Genomic DNA, 16,769 nt, shown 5'->3' with positions numbered 1-16,769 from the left:
TCATTGAAATACACCTGGAAAGAACTTTTGGGAAACTAACACTGTACTCGTCGTGTCTCGAAACTGATTTCTTCTGAGAGGACATGCAGAGTAAAATACCTAGGAATTTCGTTTGCTGAATACGTGACTTGAGGACAAATTTCAATGAAGATAGTATCTTCGAAAGAAATCTCTTAGTATCTGAATTTTTGCTCAAATAAAATAACTTCTAAGGAAAGACAGAACCAATTTACTAACGTTTGTGAAAATTAGGCAGTGCCCAGAAAGAATGGCCATAATGAATGCTCACACGGGCGTTGTGTAGTGGACTCTACTAACAGTAAGTCAGTGCATTTGCAGAGTAATGACATTTTCATAGGCCCAGCAAGTGTTTCTCTTGTGCCACTTTAAAGATCAGAGCCACGCTGTGGCCATATTGTGAACAGCCGTCGAACGTCAAAGAAATTGCTGACACCAAGGGGCAGACTGCACAATATTTGATTAAAATTATCCGGAAACCTCTACACGGGGTGTCCTAGGAGCAATGGTCATATTCAGGTATATGACAGGAACGAGCATTCGAAGCAAATAAGTTCAGTAAACACGGACTCTATAATACACACCTTAAGAGCTATGAGCACTTCATCTTCGATACTCTGCAACAAATCTCTTCTACTGCAAGCTCTTTCCTTCCCATATTTTCTGCGATGATAGTATCGACCAAAACAGAAAACAAATATCCAGTAAACATGAGTTCTAAAGTGTATACCTTAAGAGCAATAAGCACTTGTTCAGCTTCGCTACTGTGGAACACAGCTCCTAAGGTATGCATTTTAGAAGTAATGATTACTGTCCTTTTTTTTCATCCGGTTCATAGTAACTCCGCCTAAAATATGGAAAGCAAAGAGCTTGCTGCTGAAGAGATTTGTTTCACAGTATCTAAAATGAAGAAGTGCTCATAGCTCTTAAGGTATGTGTCTTAAAGACCGTCTTTAGTAGACATTTTTGATTTGAATAATCGTTCCTGTCTTTTCTCTGGATACTGACAGTTCCTCCTGGGACACCCTGTATAATGCGGAATTGATCACTATGTGTCATGAGACGTGGACCCGCCAGTATAAATGGAGTCGCGGAGTATTGCGCTCTCAGCAGAGAAGCAGAATAGGTCGGTCAGGAGATTTCAGTGATTTCCAACATGGACTAGTCATCGGATCTCACCATAGTAAGGAATCCATGAAGGAAATTACAAACCTTCTAAAGCTACCAAAGCTGACTGCTAGCGATACGACTGAAGTGAAACACGAAGGGAAAATCACAGCTAAACCAACACCAGACACGCCTTATGTGCTGATGGACAGTTACCGTCAAGTATTCTGGAGGATTCTTATAAAAAATCGCATGAAATCATTGGATCAGTGATCACTCGTGAGTTCCAAAGTGCTAACATCCAGCTGTCACAACGACTGTAGGTAGGGAGTTAAAAAGAATGGGGTCTAATGGTAGAGCAGCTGCTCATAATCCACACATTTCTGTAGTAAAGAGCGACGCCACAGGACAGTGCATGACTGGAAACGAGTGATTTGGAGTGATGAATCACAGGCCGTGTCATACTACACACAGTGCGCATTTCTGCAACGGAACTCAACTCACGATAGAATATTAAAGATTCATTTCTTAGCCCCTTCCAAGAACGTGCTTATTAGCCTCTTACAGCGATTTTAAAAAAATGGTTCAAATGGCTCTGAGCATTATGGGACTTAACTGCTGAGATCATCAGTCCCCTAGAACTTAGAGCTACTTAAACCTAAGTAACCTAAGGACATCACACACATCCATGCCCGAGGCAGGAGTCGAACCTGCGACCGTAGCGGTCGCGCGGTTGCAGACTGTAGCGCGTAGCACGGCTTGGCCGCTCCGGCCGGCAGCGATTTAATGACGCTCTGTTATTTAACAACTGTCTCTCCACTGATCTAGAGCATTTTTGTGTACGTTTTATAGGTAATCACTCAACTGACATTTAAAATTATTAAAACAATGTATGGACGGACTTTGACGATATCTTTATCTTTTCAGTGAATGAAACACTTAGTTCTTTTAACAGCATTGGCGACGTATTTTTGGCTTCAAGAAACACACAGCACTGTTACCAGAGTTCCCGCATGTAGACGTCTGCTGTAATAGTTCAGAGCCTTCTTAGCATTTAACCACGAGTCTTCCCTATATGTACCAATTAAAGCAGAAATGCTTTCTTTACTCCACTGTAGAGCCATCCGCAGTTATGAAGAAGCACTGTAATCTGAAATTGCAAACAAACGTCTATCTAGAGCGGCCACATTTGCAGATTGTGACGTCAAATGCCAAAAGGTCTCCCTACAGGCCAAGGAAAATAACATCGGAGCAATCACACGAAAACATGCGAGTCGCCCTTCAGGCCAACTGCGTAGCAGCCAGCGGCGGCGTTTTGGGAGATGACACGCGTGCCTTCGAGTAAATTAATGTCCTGGTTTGAAGCCTCCCTCCACCCCCACCCCCACCCCCAATTACAGTCAGAAGCTACCGAGTCATAAATGCCTAAACATGTTTCAACACATTTGCGCCATAGTTATTGGGTTCTTTATTCCATCTGTAAAATGTAAACATATTTTAAGTAGTAATTATTGTAATAAAATTAGGCGTAAAAGCGTTTTTTGACTGTTCTTGTTATTACCTTAATTTTATCTACATTGTTGAGTTACATAGGACCCCTTTAAGTTTCCGTGTATTGGTAGCCTGTCATCTGCAACTAAATTATGTTACTGTGAGTTTGATTGGAAAGTTGAAAAATCTATAAACGTAATTTTGCTACGCGAAAATATTTCATGACTATATATGCCGTATTTTTTGTACAGTTCGTTTATTGTGTTAAATAGTTGCTGTTGTATAATGTAGAAGTCGTTTATGACGTGTTTCCCTTCTGCTGCTAATGCCTGCTTTCTGTGAAAGTTTCCTTCTGTTGTAAGTTTATAGCAAAGGTTGTGGCTGAATTTTAGTATTCTTAAATCTGTTTCTATTTCAGTTGGATGATGGTTGTGGGCTAATGAGTGAATAGCAAATATGCTGCAGGAGCTGTTACTTCTTAGAGCTCTGAGGTGTTCTATTTTGTTGGAATACATAAACAACGAGGCTAACGGCCATACATTCTAGCAATACATACCATTAAAAGTATTCTGATGAAAGCATCATCGTCAAATAATTTGTACGCATAGTTACATAACAAGCGCTGGTGATGGCCTGCGCGAATTCTGTACTGGCACAAACGTAGCTGTAGCAACTAGAGAGCACTAGTGTTAAGGTATATAAGTGATCAGCATCATAAAATCAACCGCTTAAAATATGCACAGTCATTAATTAAAATTATTTCAGAGGGCAAAATTTTTGTCCAACAATAAAACGTAAAATGAAATACAATGTGTAGAAATGAAATCCATACTTAAATCTGAATAAAACGTTTAAAAGGTAATGAAGAGACTGTTTACACAAACCTCCTAGCATGACAACGTAAATAACACAACATTGTGTAAAAGTCTGAATAAAAGGCGTAAAAAGTAATTTATCATCTATTAATAGAAAACTCTACAGCATGACAAAGCAAATAAAACACGACCTCCTGTAAAATATGGTTAATAAAACAATAACTGTTTAATTAAAAAGTCTCGATCGTCGATAGCGCATTCTAGAATCTGCTCTGAATGCTCAGTGACTGTACTGCCACCTAAATGGAAGATGACAGAGAGGTCAAAATTCTGAATTTGACCTTCCGAAATTGTTTCACCACGGAAGATCGTAATACGGATCCTTGTCTCAGCCATCGACAAACGCATAAATAGCATATATTGAGATAAGGGTAAGGTTCCTGCGAGATTTTACAGAGATCATGCGACATAATTTGCTACCTTTCTAACAGAAGTGTACTGTAGGTCATTGGAGCAACGAAGGGTACCGAACGATCGGTAAAAAAGCACAGGTTATCCCCATTTTCAAGAAGGCACACCGGACAGATTTATGAGACATACTTACAACTTTATATCGCTAACGTCAATTTGCTGTAGAATTGTCAAATATTTTGTACGAACGAATTAGACATTTTAAGAGAACAGATTGTCACTTCTATAAAAATGAATTTGGACCCGGCAAACACAGATCGTTTGAATCCCATTTCGCTATTTTGGTCCAGGAGATTCAAAGTGCTGTAGACAACGGCGACGAGGTCAATGCTCTGTCCCCTGACTTTCGGAACGTAATCGATACAGATCCGCCCTGTCGTTTCCAGAACAAAGTATGAGCTTACAGAGTATCGGAAGAGGTTTGTAACTGTATTCAGTTCTTCCAGGCGGATAGAATACAACACCTCATTTTTAACAATGCAGAATCGACAAATGTAAAAAATTACTTCAGGAGTACACCAAGGGACTACTATAGGACCGATATTGTTTATGACATATAGAGGATGATGTTTTCCACCGTGTACAAACTCTAGGGACTGATCGATGAGAGGATACGGAACAAAAAATGGCTAATGAACTTATGTCCTGGAATTTATAGTTTCCATGCTCGAGACCATTTATTCACTCATACATTTTTACAGAAACTGCGGTCTAATACGCGCTGTACCATGCAGCCACAGTTACAGTATGTGTTAAAAATGGTTTCCATGTGTCTCAACGCCGTAGCATGTTCTGTCTCACACGTTCACATCGGCCAGGCTGCATCGGAACAGTATCAAAGGAAGCATGAATACGCTGCTCCAGTGTCTCCACATCTGGAATGGGCTCTGCATACAGAAAACTTTTGAGATGGCCCCATAGCCAGAAATCGCACGGGTTGAGACCCACTGAACGAGCAGGCCATGATGCTCGTCCGATCCATCAAACAGGGAAGACACGATTGAGATGCGTCCGGACGTTAACGGCGAAGTGGACAGAAGCATCATCACGTAGCAGCCACATAACCCATCGAATCATCAATGGCACTTCTTCCAGCGGGGAAGACAAAGTCATCCGCAAGAAATGCCGGTAGTTTCGGCCTGTTAGGCGATGTTGAAGGAAGCCTGGTCCTAAAATATGGTCACCATTCCGGCTGCACCGATGCTGATAATTCGCTGTCACCATACCATGGGGTTTCTGCATACTATCCCATAGATAACTGTTATGAAAGTTGAAGATACCGATCCGCGTAAAGCTGGCCTCTTGTGTGAATAGGAGGGATGACACGAACCCCGGAATCGTGGCTGCCTGATGAAGAAACCAGTGACAAAACTGCTCCCGATGTGGAAAGTCTGTCGCTAGTAAGTCCTCGACACGCCGTACGTGATAAGTGTAGTAACAATTGGACAATTGTCGTTGAGAATGTTCCACACGGTCTTCTGGCTTGCCCTGTACTGGCGGGTCAACTGCCTGGTACTGACACAGCGGTCGCCTTCCACAGTGTTAGCCACGTTTTCCTTAAAGTCTGGCGTCCAAACATTTGTGGTATGTCCTTACCGATTTTCTGCTTCTTGAAAAGCCTCTGTCTCAGACAAACAAAACACTGTAGCAAACATTGAATGCTGTGGTTGTTTTTGGTGGGGATAGGTCTCCTGTTACAACTTTGCTGCCCGCCGCCAGTTACCATTTGCCTCTCCGTAAGTAAACGCCACGTCGTCAAGCACTCGATTCTAACACGAATCCATTGTGTACAACGTTGTATCACATCCACTACAAGGTGATTCAGCAACAGAAGTGAATCGGGCACAACATTACCAATTACTGTGGCAGGAGAAGGCGTTAGGGTATGACATATGAGGAACAGTACCACCCTCTAGGAGGAAACCATGTACACTGCAACTGGTACAACGTGTATTAGACCGCAGCGTCTGTAACAAAGTATGACCGAATAAATGGCCTCTGGCATACAAACCATGCATTTCCGGACGTAAGTTCATTAGATCATTTTTTTCCATATCCTCTCATTGATCAATCCCTGGAGTTTCCACTCGGTTGAAAAAATCACGCTGTATAATTTACTTAGTATATGGCCTTCAAGAAGCTATATACAGCTAGTATGCAACACCATAACAGCGTAGCAAAATGTAGGAAGACTTGCAGAAGATTCACATTGGTGCAGTGACTGACAGTTGATCGTAAGTAAATGTAACTTATTGGGCATAAATAGATGCTAAGACCCTCTGTTGTTCTCTTACATTAACATGAGAAATCAGTGGAAACAATAACAACGTAAAATACTTATGACAACCATCCGGAGCAATCTAAAGTGGAATGACCGCATAAAAGAAACTGTAGGAATAGCAGATGCCTTGCTGATATTCATTAGGAGAATCATAAGGAAAAGTAATTCATCCACTAAAGAAGCGGCTTTCAAAATACTTGCTTGTCCAATTCTTAAGTGTTACTCATGACGAAGCTGAACAGTCGAGTGGTATGGCGTTGATGAGGAGAACACTGATTGCTGACTTGTAGTGTGGCTAGCATGTTTGTTTTCGTGAACTTAGACACTGTTAAAACATTTAAATCAAAATTTGCGCCGTGTCGCGTGAACTGTAGAAGTCCAGTGATTAATACTGAGTAAACTGTGAACTTCACACACTGTTTTATACGTGGATGACCTACATCAACGCCTACATGACTACTCTACAGTTCACACTTAAATGCCTGGCAAAGGGTTGATCGAACCATTTTCATACTATTCCTCTACCGTTCCATCTCGAACGGCGCGTGGGAAAAACGAACACTTAACTCTTTCCGTGCGAGCTCTGACTTCTCTTAATTTATTACATGATCAATTCTCCCTACGTAGTTAGTCGTCAACAAAATATTTTCTTATTTGAAGGACACAGTTTGAGACTGAAAATACATGAAACGATCTCGCTGCAACGAAAAACGCCTTTACTTTAATGGTTACCGCCCTAACTCGCGTCTCCTATCCGAGACACTTTTCCCTATTTCGATATAATACAAAACGAGCTACCCCTCTTTCAATCTTTCCGATATCCTTCGCCAGTCGTATCCGGTAAGGACCCCATACCTCACAGAACTATTAGCAGAGGACGTACAAGCGTAGCGTACGCAGTCTCTTTAGTGGATTTGTTGCATCTTCAAAGTGTTCTGCCTATAAAACGTGGTCTTTGGGTCTGCCTTTCCCATAAAATTATTTATGTGATCGTTGCAACTGAAGTTTTTCGTAATTGTTGTCCATAGGTATTTACTTGAATTGACGGTCTTTAGATTTGTGCGATTTATCCTGTAATCGAAATTTAACGGATTCCCTTTAGTACTCATGTGGATGACCTCACTCTTTTCATTATTTAGGATCAATTACCACTTTTCGCACCGCACAGATATTTTGTCTACATCATTTTGCAATCAGTTTTGATCTACTGATGACTTAACTAAGTTTTCTCGTATTCAGTGGAGACAAATCTCTGGGCCACTGTTTTGAACATTTCGTGAACTGTGCTTTGATGTGAACAACAATTGAACTGTGTCATACCAGTCACTGAATGCCCATAAGCTCCAATACACACACACCAGTTGTTCAACTGAAACTATTCCGCGGGTGCCACGGAGTAAAAATTTGTACATAAGAACATTGTCAGGAAATATACTACTTCAGTGCCTCGTATTTCAAATTGGACACACCCTGGAAGTTCAATCCCTCGACACCATGCAGTTCACGGTGATGCCTCCGACGGTACCGAAGTCCTTTCATTACCTGCACCAGAAGTGTAAGGTATCTAGAGACATTATTTTCAACGAAGAATCGCCAGATACCAGCATCACGTGCCGTCGTTACCACACCTATCTCCAACCCTGCAACAAGATGAGTTGCAGCCAACGCGGAAATTTTCAATAAAGACTGCGAAATCAGGTCAGGCTCCATGTTTCAGTAGCAATGGACTACCTTTAAAATAAAATATTCTTCCAGCCGTAATATTACAAGTTGTCGATCTACGACAATATTTTTATTGTGACAGTACCAACATATAAATATAGTGTTTCCTCCAGATATCTCATAAAAATTTACTTCTATTATTTTACTAAATAACAGTCATACCTGCTCCCATTCATTCAGAGTCTCTGCCAAGTTACGCAGATTCTTTTTTCTCACCTAATAAATAACTGCTCAAACGAACAGACTTGAAACCGCCATTATACGACGTTCGCACGAACCAATCATAAGCGTGCTTTTTTCCGACTGATCTATAACAGTAGCCCGCGCAATATTCATTTTTGACAGCTGCGTACACAGTCTTGGGGCTGGTTTCTTTCCAGTATCATGCGAGCTGCTTGGTTTGGGCGCGTCAGTGTATTTCGAACAACTGAGTACATTTCTAGGAACATACAGTTTTATTGTTAAGTCACAACCACACTCAAGCCCAAATATCAAAGCTGAGTCGTCGGTTTAGTACAAATCTTAGCAGTGACAGCTGGTTTATTCAGGACAAAAACGTACACCCAGAACAGAACTGATCTCCTGGACAAAGAATGCCTTTATGTATACAAACATCAAATATTCTAAAAAGTTAGTAGTTGTAAAACTCTCAAATATTCCAGAAATCCAAACATTACGAAAGTAAGATATATCAAGAGCCTCCCAGAAACGATAACTATAAAATAAAAAGTAATTGTTGCTGGTCGGGTTTGAAGCAGCGATGCACTGATGGCACCAGAGCTCGCTCCACATTTCTCCATACCAGTTTCTTAAGATTTTCAACCTTCCATTATACAGCGAGCACGCGAACCAACCATAAGTGTACTTCGTTCTGATTTGCTAATAACAGTAGGCCGTGCGTTATTCAAATTTGGCAGCTGATGTAAACCTGTTTGGGGCTGGTCTGTTTACAGTATTACGCTAGTTGCGTGATTGGGGCGCGTCAATGTATTTCGAGTACATGAGCGCATTTCTAGATGCTAACGGACTTATTATGCAGCTACAATGGTACCATATACTTGGGTCAACTATAATTGTTCACGATCTTTTTATTTAATTTTCTCTGTCCTGGTTTTTGCATCTTTGTATAAATTTACTAGGGGAGTACATGATTAAAGTTTTATTGCGTTTGAGTTGGAGAGCAAACTTCATTTTGATTCAGAATCACGCACTTGAAATCAATCACTGTTTAATAACACACGTAACCGTAGATCAATAAACTTTCTTAAAAGGTACTATTGCAGTTGGTACCAATTCGCAGTTCCCACCTGTCAGTATAGGGCGTAAAACACAACATTTTGTACTTATTTTGTATGCGACATACCATTGGAGATCTCAAGTACTTTGGAGTTAAGTTCATTCAGCGTAACATAACGATATTATGTTACCACTTGATTATACGATCATTTACTCTACTTAAAATTAGGTCGACCTTTCGCATTGCGTTATACACGGCGAAATTTGGGTCGACTATTCCCATTGTGCTACACATGGTGCCATGACTTTAAAATTTTATGGTTCAAAATTGGCTCTGAGCACTATGGGACTTAACGTCTGAGGTCATCAGTCCCCTAGAACTTAGAACTACTTAAACCTAACTAACCTAAGGACATCACACACATCCATGCTCGAGGCAGGATTCGAACCTGCGACCGTAGCGGTCGCGCGGTTCCAGGCTGAAGCGCCTAGAACCGCTCGGACACCACAAGCCGGTTGAAAATTTTATGTTCAGTAATCCTGAACCTGTAGTTCGAGATGAGAAGTCAAGTAGCGTTTAATGGATGACAGCGACACTTCTATTTTGTTTTACATTGATTGTTGAAAATATCAGTCAAGATGAGAGGAGACTTAGTTTTAAAGCAGCAGGAAGGGACAGGTAAACTGTCAGTAAAAACAGAAATAGGATCAGATACCAGCAAAAATCACGACCAGAAAAAGGTTATGGATATATGTTGCGAACATTATTAGAGGCAATTCCTGGTGTCCCAGTTGAAGTGAAAGATGTTGTATCTAAAAGTCCTGAGGTCAAAGATGAAGTGAAATCTAGAATTTATGCCCACTAAAAGTCTATGAAAGATTGTAATACGGCTCAAAAAGCTAGTAGGAATGTTTTAATGAGAGATAAAGATATAGGTTGAAGATAAGGTGCAAGAAAATTGTGAACGTACTTAAAGAAGCGATAGTAGCATCTGAAGATGAAATGAAGGAATTAATTTCAGAAACTGCAGAGAGAACAAACAAACACAAATAGAACTGAGAGTAGATGGACAAAAGCAAGACTTGGCTAAAGTTATTGAAGGCCAAGAATATGGACAGTACAAAGACGAAGTTAAAATTTATTTTTGTCATGTTTTCGAAGAACATTAGGAACGAGCTACGAAAGAGATGGAAGAAATAGAAGAGTCCACTTCTGCATTACAAGATAGAATTTGAAATAAAAATTCAGGAAATTAATGTTGCAATTCAGCCTATGGCAATACACACAGAGCATAGGAACAGCTTCAGTAACATCAATTTTGTGTCAAATGGTTCATTGCATCCGGTTGTTCTTCATGATGTGGTCTAAACGTTTGATGCTAACATTTTGGAAATGCCTCTATATGTGCGCATGCGCGCGCCCTTGTGTGTGTGTGTGTGTGTGTGTGTGTGTGTGTGTGTGTGTGTGTGTGTGATGAAAGTTGTGTTGGCAACTAGCAGTTTTTAAAAGAAATAGCCGCATCCATTGAGTATGTGGGACGTTCTTAATTACCATTCAGAAGAAAATTCACTTGATTTCACAATTCTGTATGGTATAAAACCTCACGTACTTCTCTCCGGCCATGTAAACATCATGCCTTGGAATCAAACAAGACCTGGATATGATCCCGAAAATTTTTCTTCCGCGTTGTCTGCAATAGTGATGGCTGAAGGACAGTGACGAAAATATTGCCGACCAACGATATCCAAGATGTGTGTGATGGTGACAAGTCTGGCAAAACTTGCAGGGCAGAGAAGCCGTTGTATTTCTTGGTCTGCTAACAACATTTATTCTCATTTCGACCCACTGGCCAGCTATTTTCCTGCTGAAATAGGAACTGTGGATTTGCCTGAGGAAGAGGCAGTACCTCGGGCTGTAACAACAACAACAACAACAACAACAAATGTAGCGGTTACTCTTCATATTGCCCTCAGTATGTAGGAATCTGTATCGCACTTTTTATTCAGCGATTCCGCGCACCATCATTGTTGTTAGTTATTGATATGCCGCCCAGTTATGATGATTGTTAGTTGATAGTCACATGATAGCGTCTTACACGTATAAGGACATCATTGTACGCCATGTAGAAGAGGAACTCGTCCAAAACCACTATATTTTGGCACTCAGCACACCAGCGTCGACGTTCACGTACGCTTTGCATTCTGAGGTGTGTATGGTTGCTCGGCAATAGAAGCCACCGGTGTAATCCGCAGTATACGGTATTCAATCATCGACACAGACAGGTACACACCAGTTGCAGCTCTCCCCTATCGAATCAGACCTGTGTACCTAATTATGTGGCTTGCTACTGTCACGCGACAGGAAACCGTCATCCCGTGCTATTTTCGTGTCGCGTGCTCCATCAGGCCAGAACCCACTCTTCGCCGCGTAAGACCTTCAACTGTCAACTAATTATACATGTCATTATAAAGTGAATAAAATAACTTTGCGATTGACAGGTTGCAGTGGCGCGGAACAGTGCATCTTAAACGATCTAGGACGATGACGACAACAACAACAACCATGCAACCATCCGTGCTTGACAAATCTCTGTGTGTATATGCAAAACAGGTGACCCAGAGGGCACTTGGCACTCCCAAAAGAGCTACGATTGACTGGCAGATGGCCCCTACCACTCTACTCGCTGAAACCTTGACCACAAAGTAATTTGAGGAGGCCGGCCGAGGTGGTCTCGCGGTTCTAGGCGCGCAGTCTGGAACCGTGCGACTGCTATGGCCGCAGGTTCGAATCCTGCCTCGGGCATGGATGTGTGTGATGTCCTTAGGTTAGTTAGGTTTAAGTAGTTCTAAGTTCTAGGGGACTGATGACCTTAGAAGTTAAGTCCCATAGTGCTCAGAGCCATTTTAATTTGAGGAGGAGAAGGAGGAGGAGATTAGTCTTCAAGGTCCCGTCGACAACGTGGTCATTAGATCGGGGCACAAGCTTGGATTATGGAAGGATGGGGAAGGAAACCAGCCGTGGCCTTTCAAAGGAACAATCCCGGCATTTGTCTGAAGCTTCTTAGGAAAATTACATAAAACCTAAATCCGGATGGCCAGACGTGGGTTTCAAATGACGCCCTCCCGAATGCGGGTCCAGTGTGCTAGCCATTGCACCACCTCCCTTGGTAAATTTATTTTAATCGAAGAAGTATGCTCCATATCAGCCAAACTGGTGTTTTGCAGAGTCCAGTCACTCTGTCGTATACCAATACATTCCCATACTGAGATCGCCGATACATGCCAGCACACTCTTTCACGTTTCGCAGCTATTCAGTGTCTGAGATTGACGTAAAAATCGGCTTAACAGTGAGATTAGTGAAAGGGCTGCTATGGCGCCGTGTACGCTACCTGTCTGCAAACTTAATAGTGGTTATTGATTCACTGTTCAACGCATCCGCCTAGTTCAAGTTAGTCCAGGCATTGCAATTTTCACTGGTTTAATATACGCAGTTTGTTGTACAGTTATATCCATAGTGATAAATTTCTACCAGTTAGGATGACGTCTGTTGCGGAACTTTTATCTGTACGTTCGATCGGCTTTCTGGGTACTACACCGTGCTGGACCATGTATTAAATGGGTGGCTGGGAGTTCCTGTAATGACTAATGCTCCACATCTGATAACCAATGATGAACTATAAAACTCCACCGTGAATAAATCAAACATGACTGCGCGTTGCTTTTCAAGAAAGGACGATGATTATAGTTGACCGTTCCGCCAACAACGAGGTCATTATGCACGGAACACCACTTACAATTGAGGAAGCAAAACGGTCGTGTCATTTCTAAGTAACCACCCCGATAGTCACACCAAGCCAATTTAGAGAAGTCACTTAAATGTTGACGGGGTTTTTAACCGCATCCCTCCCAAATAAAAGTCCAGTGTTTCACTACTGCGCTAAATCGATCAGTTGTTTCTTAAAGTAGCGCCGGCAACATCGTTGCAACAGGCAGCTGTCTGCTATGAAACATAAGCAGTTTACACGCTTGTCGCTCATTGAAGAGAGCGTACCGTTTGAAATATGCATTTTAGACCATTTATTTCTTACCTGAAAATACTCAGATAAGGATGCTCTATTGGTTCTTTAATTATACCTTTAAAGGTTTGGGACACACTGTATGGTTATGTGACAAAGTTACGCATATACACTACAATTTGGTGTTATTTACACTAAAAATAACCAGGAGTAAACTGACGCTTCCAACAAGTGCCCTATGCCATTTACGGAGCGAGCTCACTGCCGATGTTCATTCGGTCACATCTTGAGCTGCTCGTTCCTAACATGTCTCATCTCTGCTCTCCTCACATATTAGTTCTATTTCTGTGTATGTTTTTATACATATACTGATTCAGTTAATTTATTGTATTTAAATCTTACGAATTTGTATAGTGGCTATTTTACATATCAAGTTCCGCCCCCGCACCCCCTCCCCATCCACAAATACTCTTCTTACCAAATATAATTAGAAACTTGTCCACCTACGGCGGAAAGACGTCACATTCATTCTCTTTGTGCAGATTTTCTAATTTAGGTATGACAGTTCTACAAGAGATGAAAGACCTAACAGCGCGGTGTTTTGTATAATGATGTCTGCTCTTTAACCTACCTCCCTCAGCAAGGATAATCTTTGATACAGTTCATTATCATCAAGAGCAAGTCGTTTAAAAAAGTCTTTAAATTCCTTTCCAGCAATGCTTCCACCATCACCTGCCCTTGACATCAGAAAGAAAGAAGATCAGCTTTCCGTCCACAACCAAGTTATAAGAGACGAGGCAGAAGCTCGGATTTGGGCGGGCTGAGAAAGAAATCTGCCGTGTCTTTTTTGAATGCAGCCTTTCATCCAAATCATGAAAAGCTTAAATCTGGGTGGTATTTAACCACCGTCCTCCTAAATACTCTGTGGAGCGTTCTTTGGCGAAATGATTCAGTTCTATTGACAGGCTAAGCTCACCTCTAAAACATCTATAATGACAGCGGAACTCGCCTTTATTTTAGAAGACCTGACATGGAGGTAACAATACTGATCCTATCAGATTCACGCAATGCGTTATTACTCAGATGTAAACCTCTGCAGTAATATTTTAACAACAGTATGCCTTGTAATATATTGGATATTTTATGCCCAAATACTAAAACTCGTCTACCACTAATAGTAAATGATTTCCCAAGCTAACTCCCTCAGCTACACCTGATTTAATTCGACTATCCTCCATTACCCTTGTTTTAATTTCGTTGTTGTTTATCTTATAATCTCTTTTCAAGACACCATCCATTCTGTTAAACTGATACTCTTTGTGCCTTAGTGCATCTGGCAGAATTCCTTTATTGACAGTACTTAACGTTTTCATCTGTTATCACTGAACTTTGACTATTTCTCCAAATTTCTGCAATGTTGACTAGAATACACACTTTGAAATACTGACGTTGTCAAGGATAAAACAAAGACAACTAAAGGCTGATTACAACTTATACAAAAAACAGATTGCAGTTACAATAGCCGAAGTACATGTATGGGAGACAGTGGTTGAGAAGGGTGTGGGCCAGGGATGTAACCTATCTCCATGTTGTTCAGTCTGTTCGTACATATAACTATAAAGAAAACCAAGAAGATATTCGGAGTTCACTGTTAACGATGGATCGTAGGATGAACACGCAAGGCCACTACAGAATTCTACTGCTCGCCTGTGCTAACTGATGCCGCAGAAGCATGCAGAATCGCATTATGACTTCCTATGATGTTCATCTAGTGCACCAGTGGTAACTCGATCCCTCTCGTGAGTCATAATGGATTGCTCCTTTTGTTTACAGAAAGAGCTGTTTGCCTCGAAGGCGGAAAGCGCCTCCGACGGTATGCGCGAGAGAAAGATGTCCTCCTCCTCCACCGGCAGCATGAAGAATAAGTGGCTCAAGGCCTTCAAGAGCCTCAAAGCCAGCAACACCAGCGACGGCGCTCTCAAAGAGACGGAGAAGTAAGTCATTAACACCTAACATCTCACATCCTCTTGCCTTTATTCTGCATAACAAAGACACTTCTCTAGATTTTTACTATGTAGTAATATCGCTTCGACAAATTGTGTGCCTTTAACATAATGTCAGTTCTCACAATCCTGAAAGTAAGTTACCTTTACGAGACAATTGAAAGACAATTTTCAAATTAACGTCATATAATCTTCTGTGAAATCTTTCATTAAATGATCAGTTTTCGCACGCATAAACGTTTAATGCCTATTGAATGTAGTGATGTAAAAAAAATCTAATGCTTGTGTTTCTTGTACTAGCTCGGCATCGAGTAGAAGAGAAACTCTATTTTCCTTAATGGACCACTCAGTTTCTATTATTCTTTACAGCAAGGTGATCAAAGTGAAATTACATTTTAAAAAAATATTTCTTTAAAACAGTTAATCTCTGTTCAAGTCAAAATTACTGTACACATCTACGACAGACACGTTTTCATTTTTATCCGTAAAAGTATCATCAGTGGTTTCAAATTACCATATACTTGTAAAAATATTTTCCATTATTATCTTGTGCACTCCGTTGCACACATTTTTTGCCATCTTTAAGTTTAAAACAATTCTCTTGGCTTTTAGTTAATACGTGTAAAGGTTTACGATTTGTACGTAACTGTCACACTTGCACTGGAAACGTCCATGCCCATTAGTATATGAACGATTAACTTTCGTCTAGAGCGTAGCATCTCTGTATTGCACTTATCTTCAGTTTTCCCTACAGTGTACGTATTAGGCAATTTAACTGACGTTTTTAAAAGCACATTACTATATTGTGATTCAGAGGAAAATACGAGGGTTGAAACTTCAATAGCGGCAACTATTTATTTACAGCTCGTACAAAATAGATACGTGTTTCAAAGTTTTACTAACCTTCAAAGTAGTCACCAGTACTGTGCACAACCCGTTGCCAGCGATGTGGAAGTCGTAGGATACTCTTAGCAGTGCCAGTTGTGTTGACAGTTCGAGCGGCGCGGTCTATTGACTCTGAGCACTATGGGACTCAACTTCTAAGGTCATCAGTCCCCTAGAACTTAGAACTACTTAAACCTAACTAACCTAAGGACATAACACACATCCATGCCCGAGGCAGGAGTCGAACCTGCGACCGTAGCGGTCGCGCGGTTCCAGACTGTAGCGCATAGAACCGCTCGCTCACTCCGGCCGGCCAGCGCGGTCTATTGCCCGACGAATTTGTAGCAGTTCTGAAGCGAATGCCGTGAAGTGTTTCTTTCAGTTTAGAAATCGACTTGAACTCACGTGGGCTTAAGTCATGGAGGTGAAGTACGTGGTATAGCACGTAGCAGCCCCATCAGTCAAACAGCTTGCACTGTACGTGCTTGATCATTGTCCTGCAAAATGATGGTCATTGTCTGCAGTAAGTGTCATCACTTCTGTCCCTAAGCTGGTCGTAGGTAGTGTTCCAAAAATGAACAACATAGAGCAGAAGTGATGACACTGACCATCATTTTGCAGGACAATGTTCAAGCACGTACAGTGCAAGCTGTTACTGATTTGTTTGACTGATGGGGCTGCTAAGTGCTATACCACCTACTGCACTCCGCTGACTTAAGCCCT

The 16,769-nt window shown here is 41.3% G+C and overlaps 1 protein-coding gene across 1 annotated transcript in view; it reads left to right on the top strand.

The window, feature by feature from the left end:
* Positions 1 to 16,769, top strand: part of LOC126470681 (uncharacterized) — a 990,891-nt gene that overhangs the window by 572,194 nt on the left and 401,928 nt on the right. The window contains exon 9 of the mRNA XM_050098681.1: positions 14,992 to 15,152. Coding sequence (XP_049954638.1) covers positions 14,992 to 15,152 — 161 coding nt within the window. The remainder of the gene's footprint in view (positions 1 to 14,991; positions 15,153 to 16,769) is intronic.

Source organism: Schistocerca serialis, chromosome 3 (genome assembly GCF_023864345.2).
Source record: "Schistocerca serialis cubense isolate TAMUIC-IGC-003099 chromosome 3, iqSchSeri2.2, whole genome shotgun sequence".
In the NCBI taxonomy this organism is placed as follows: domain Eukaryota; kingdom Metazoa; phylum Arthropoda; class Insecta; order Orthoptera; family Acrididae; genus Schistocerca; species Schistocerca serialis.
Note: the sequence above shows the minus strand (reverse complement) of the source record. Positions and strands in the feature narration are given on the sequence as shown.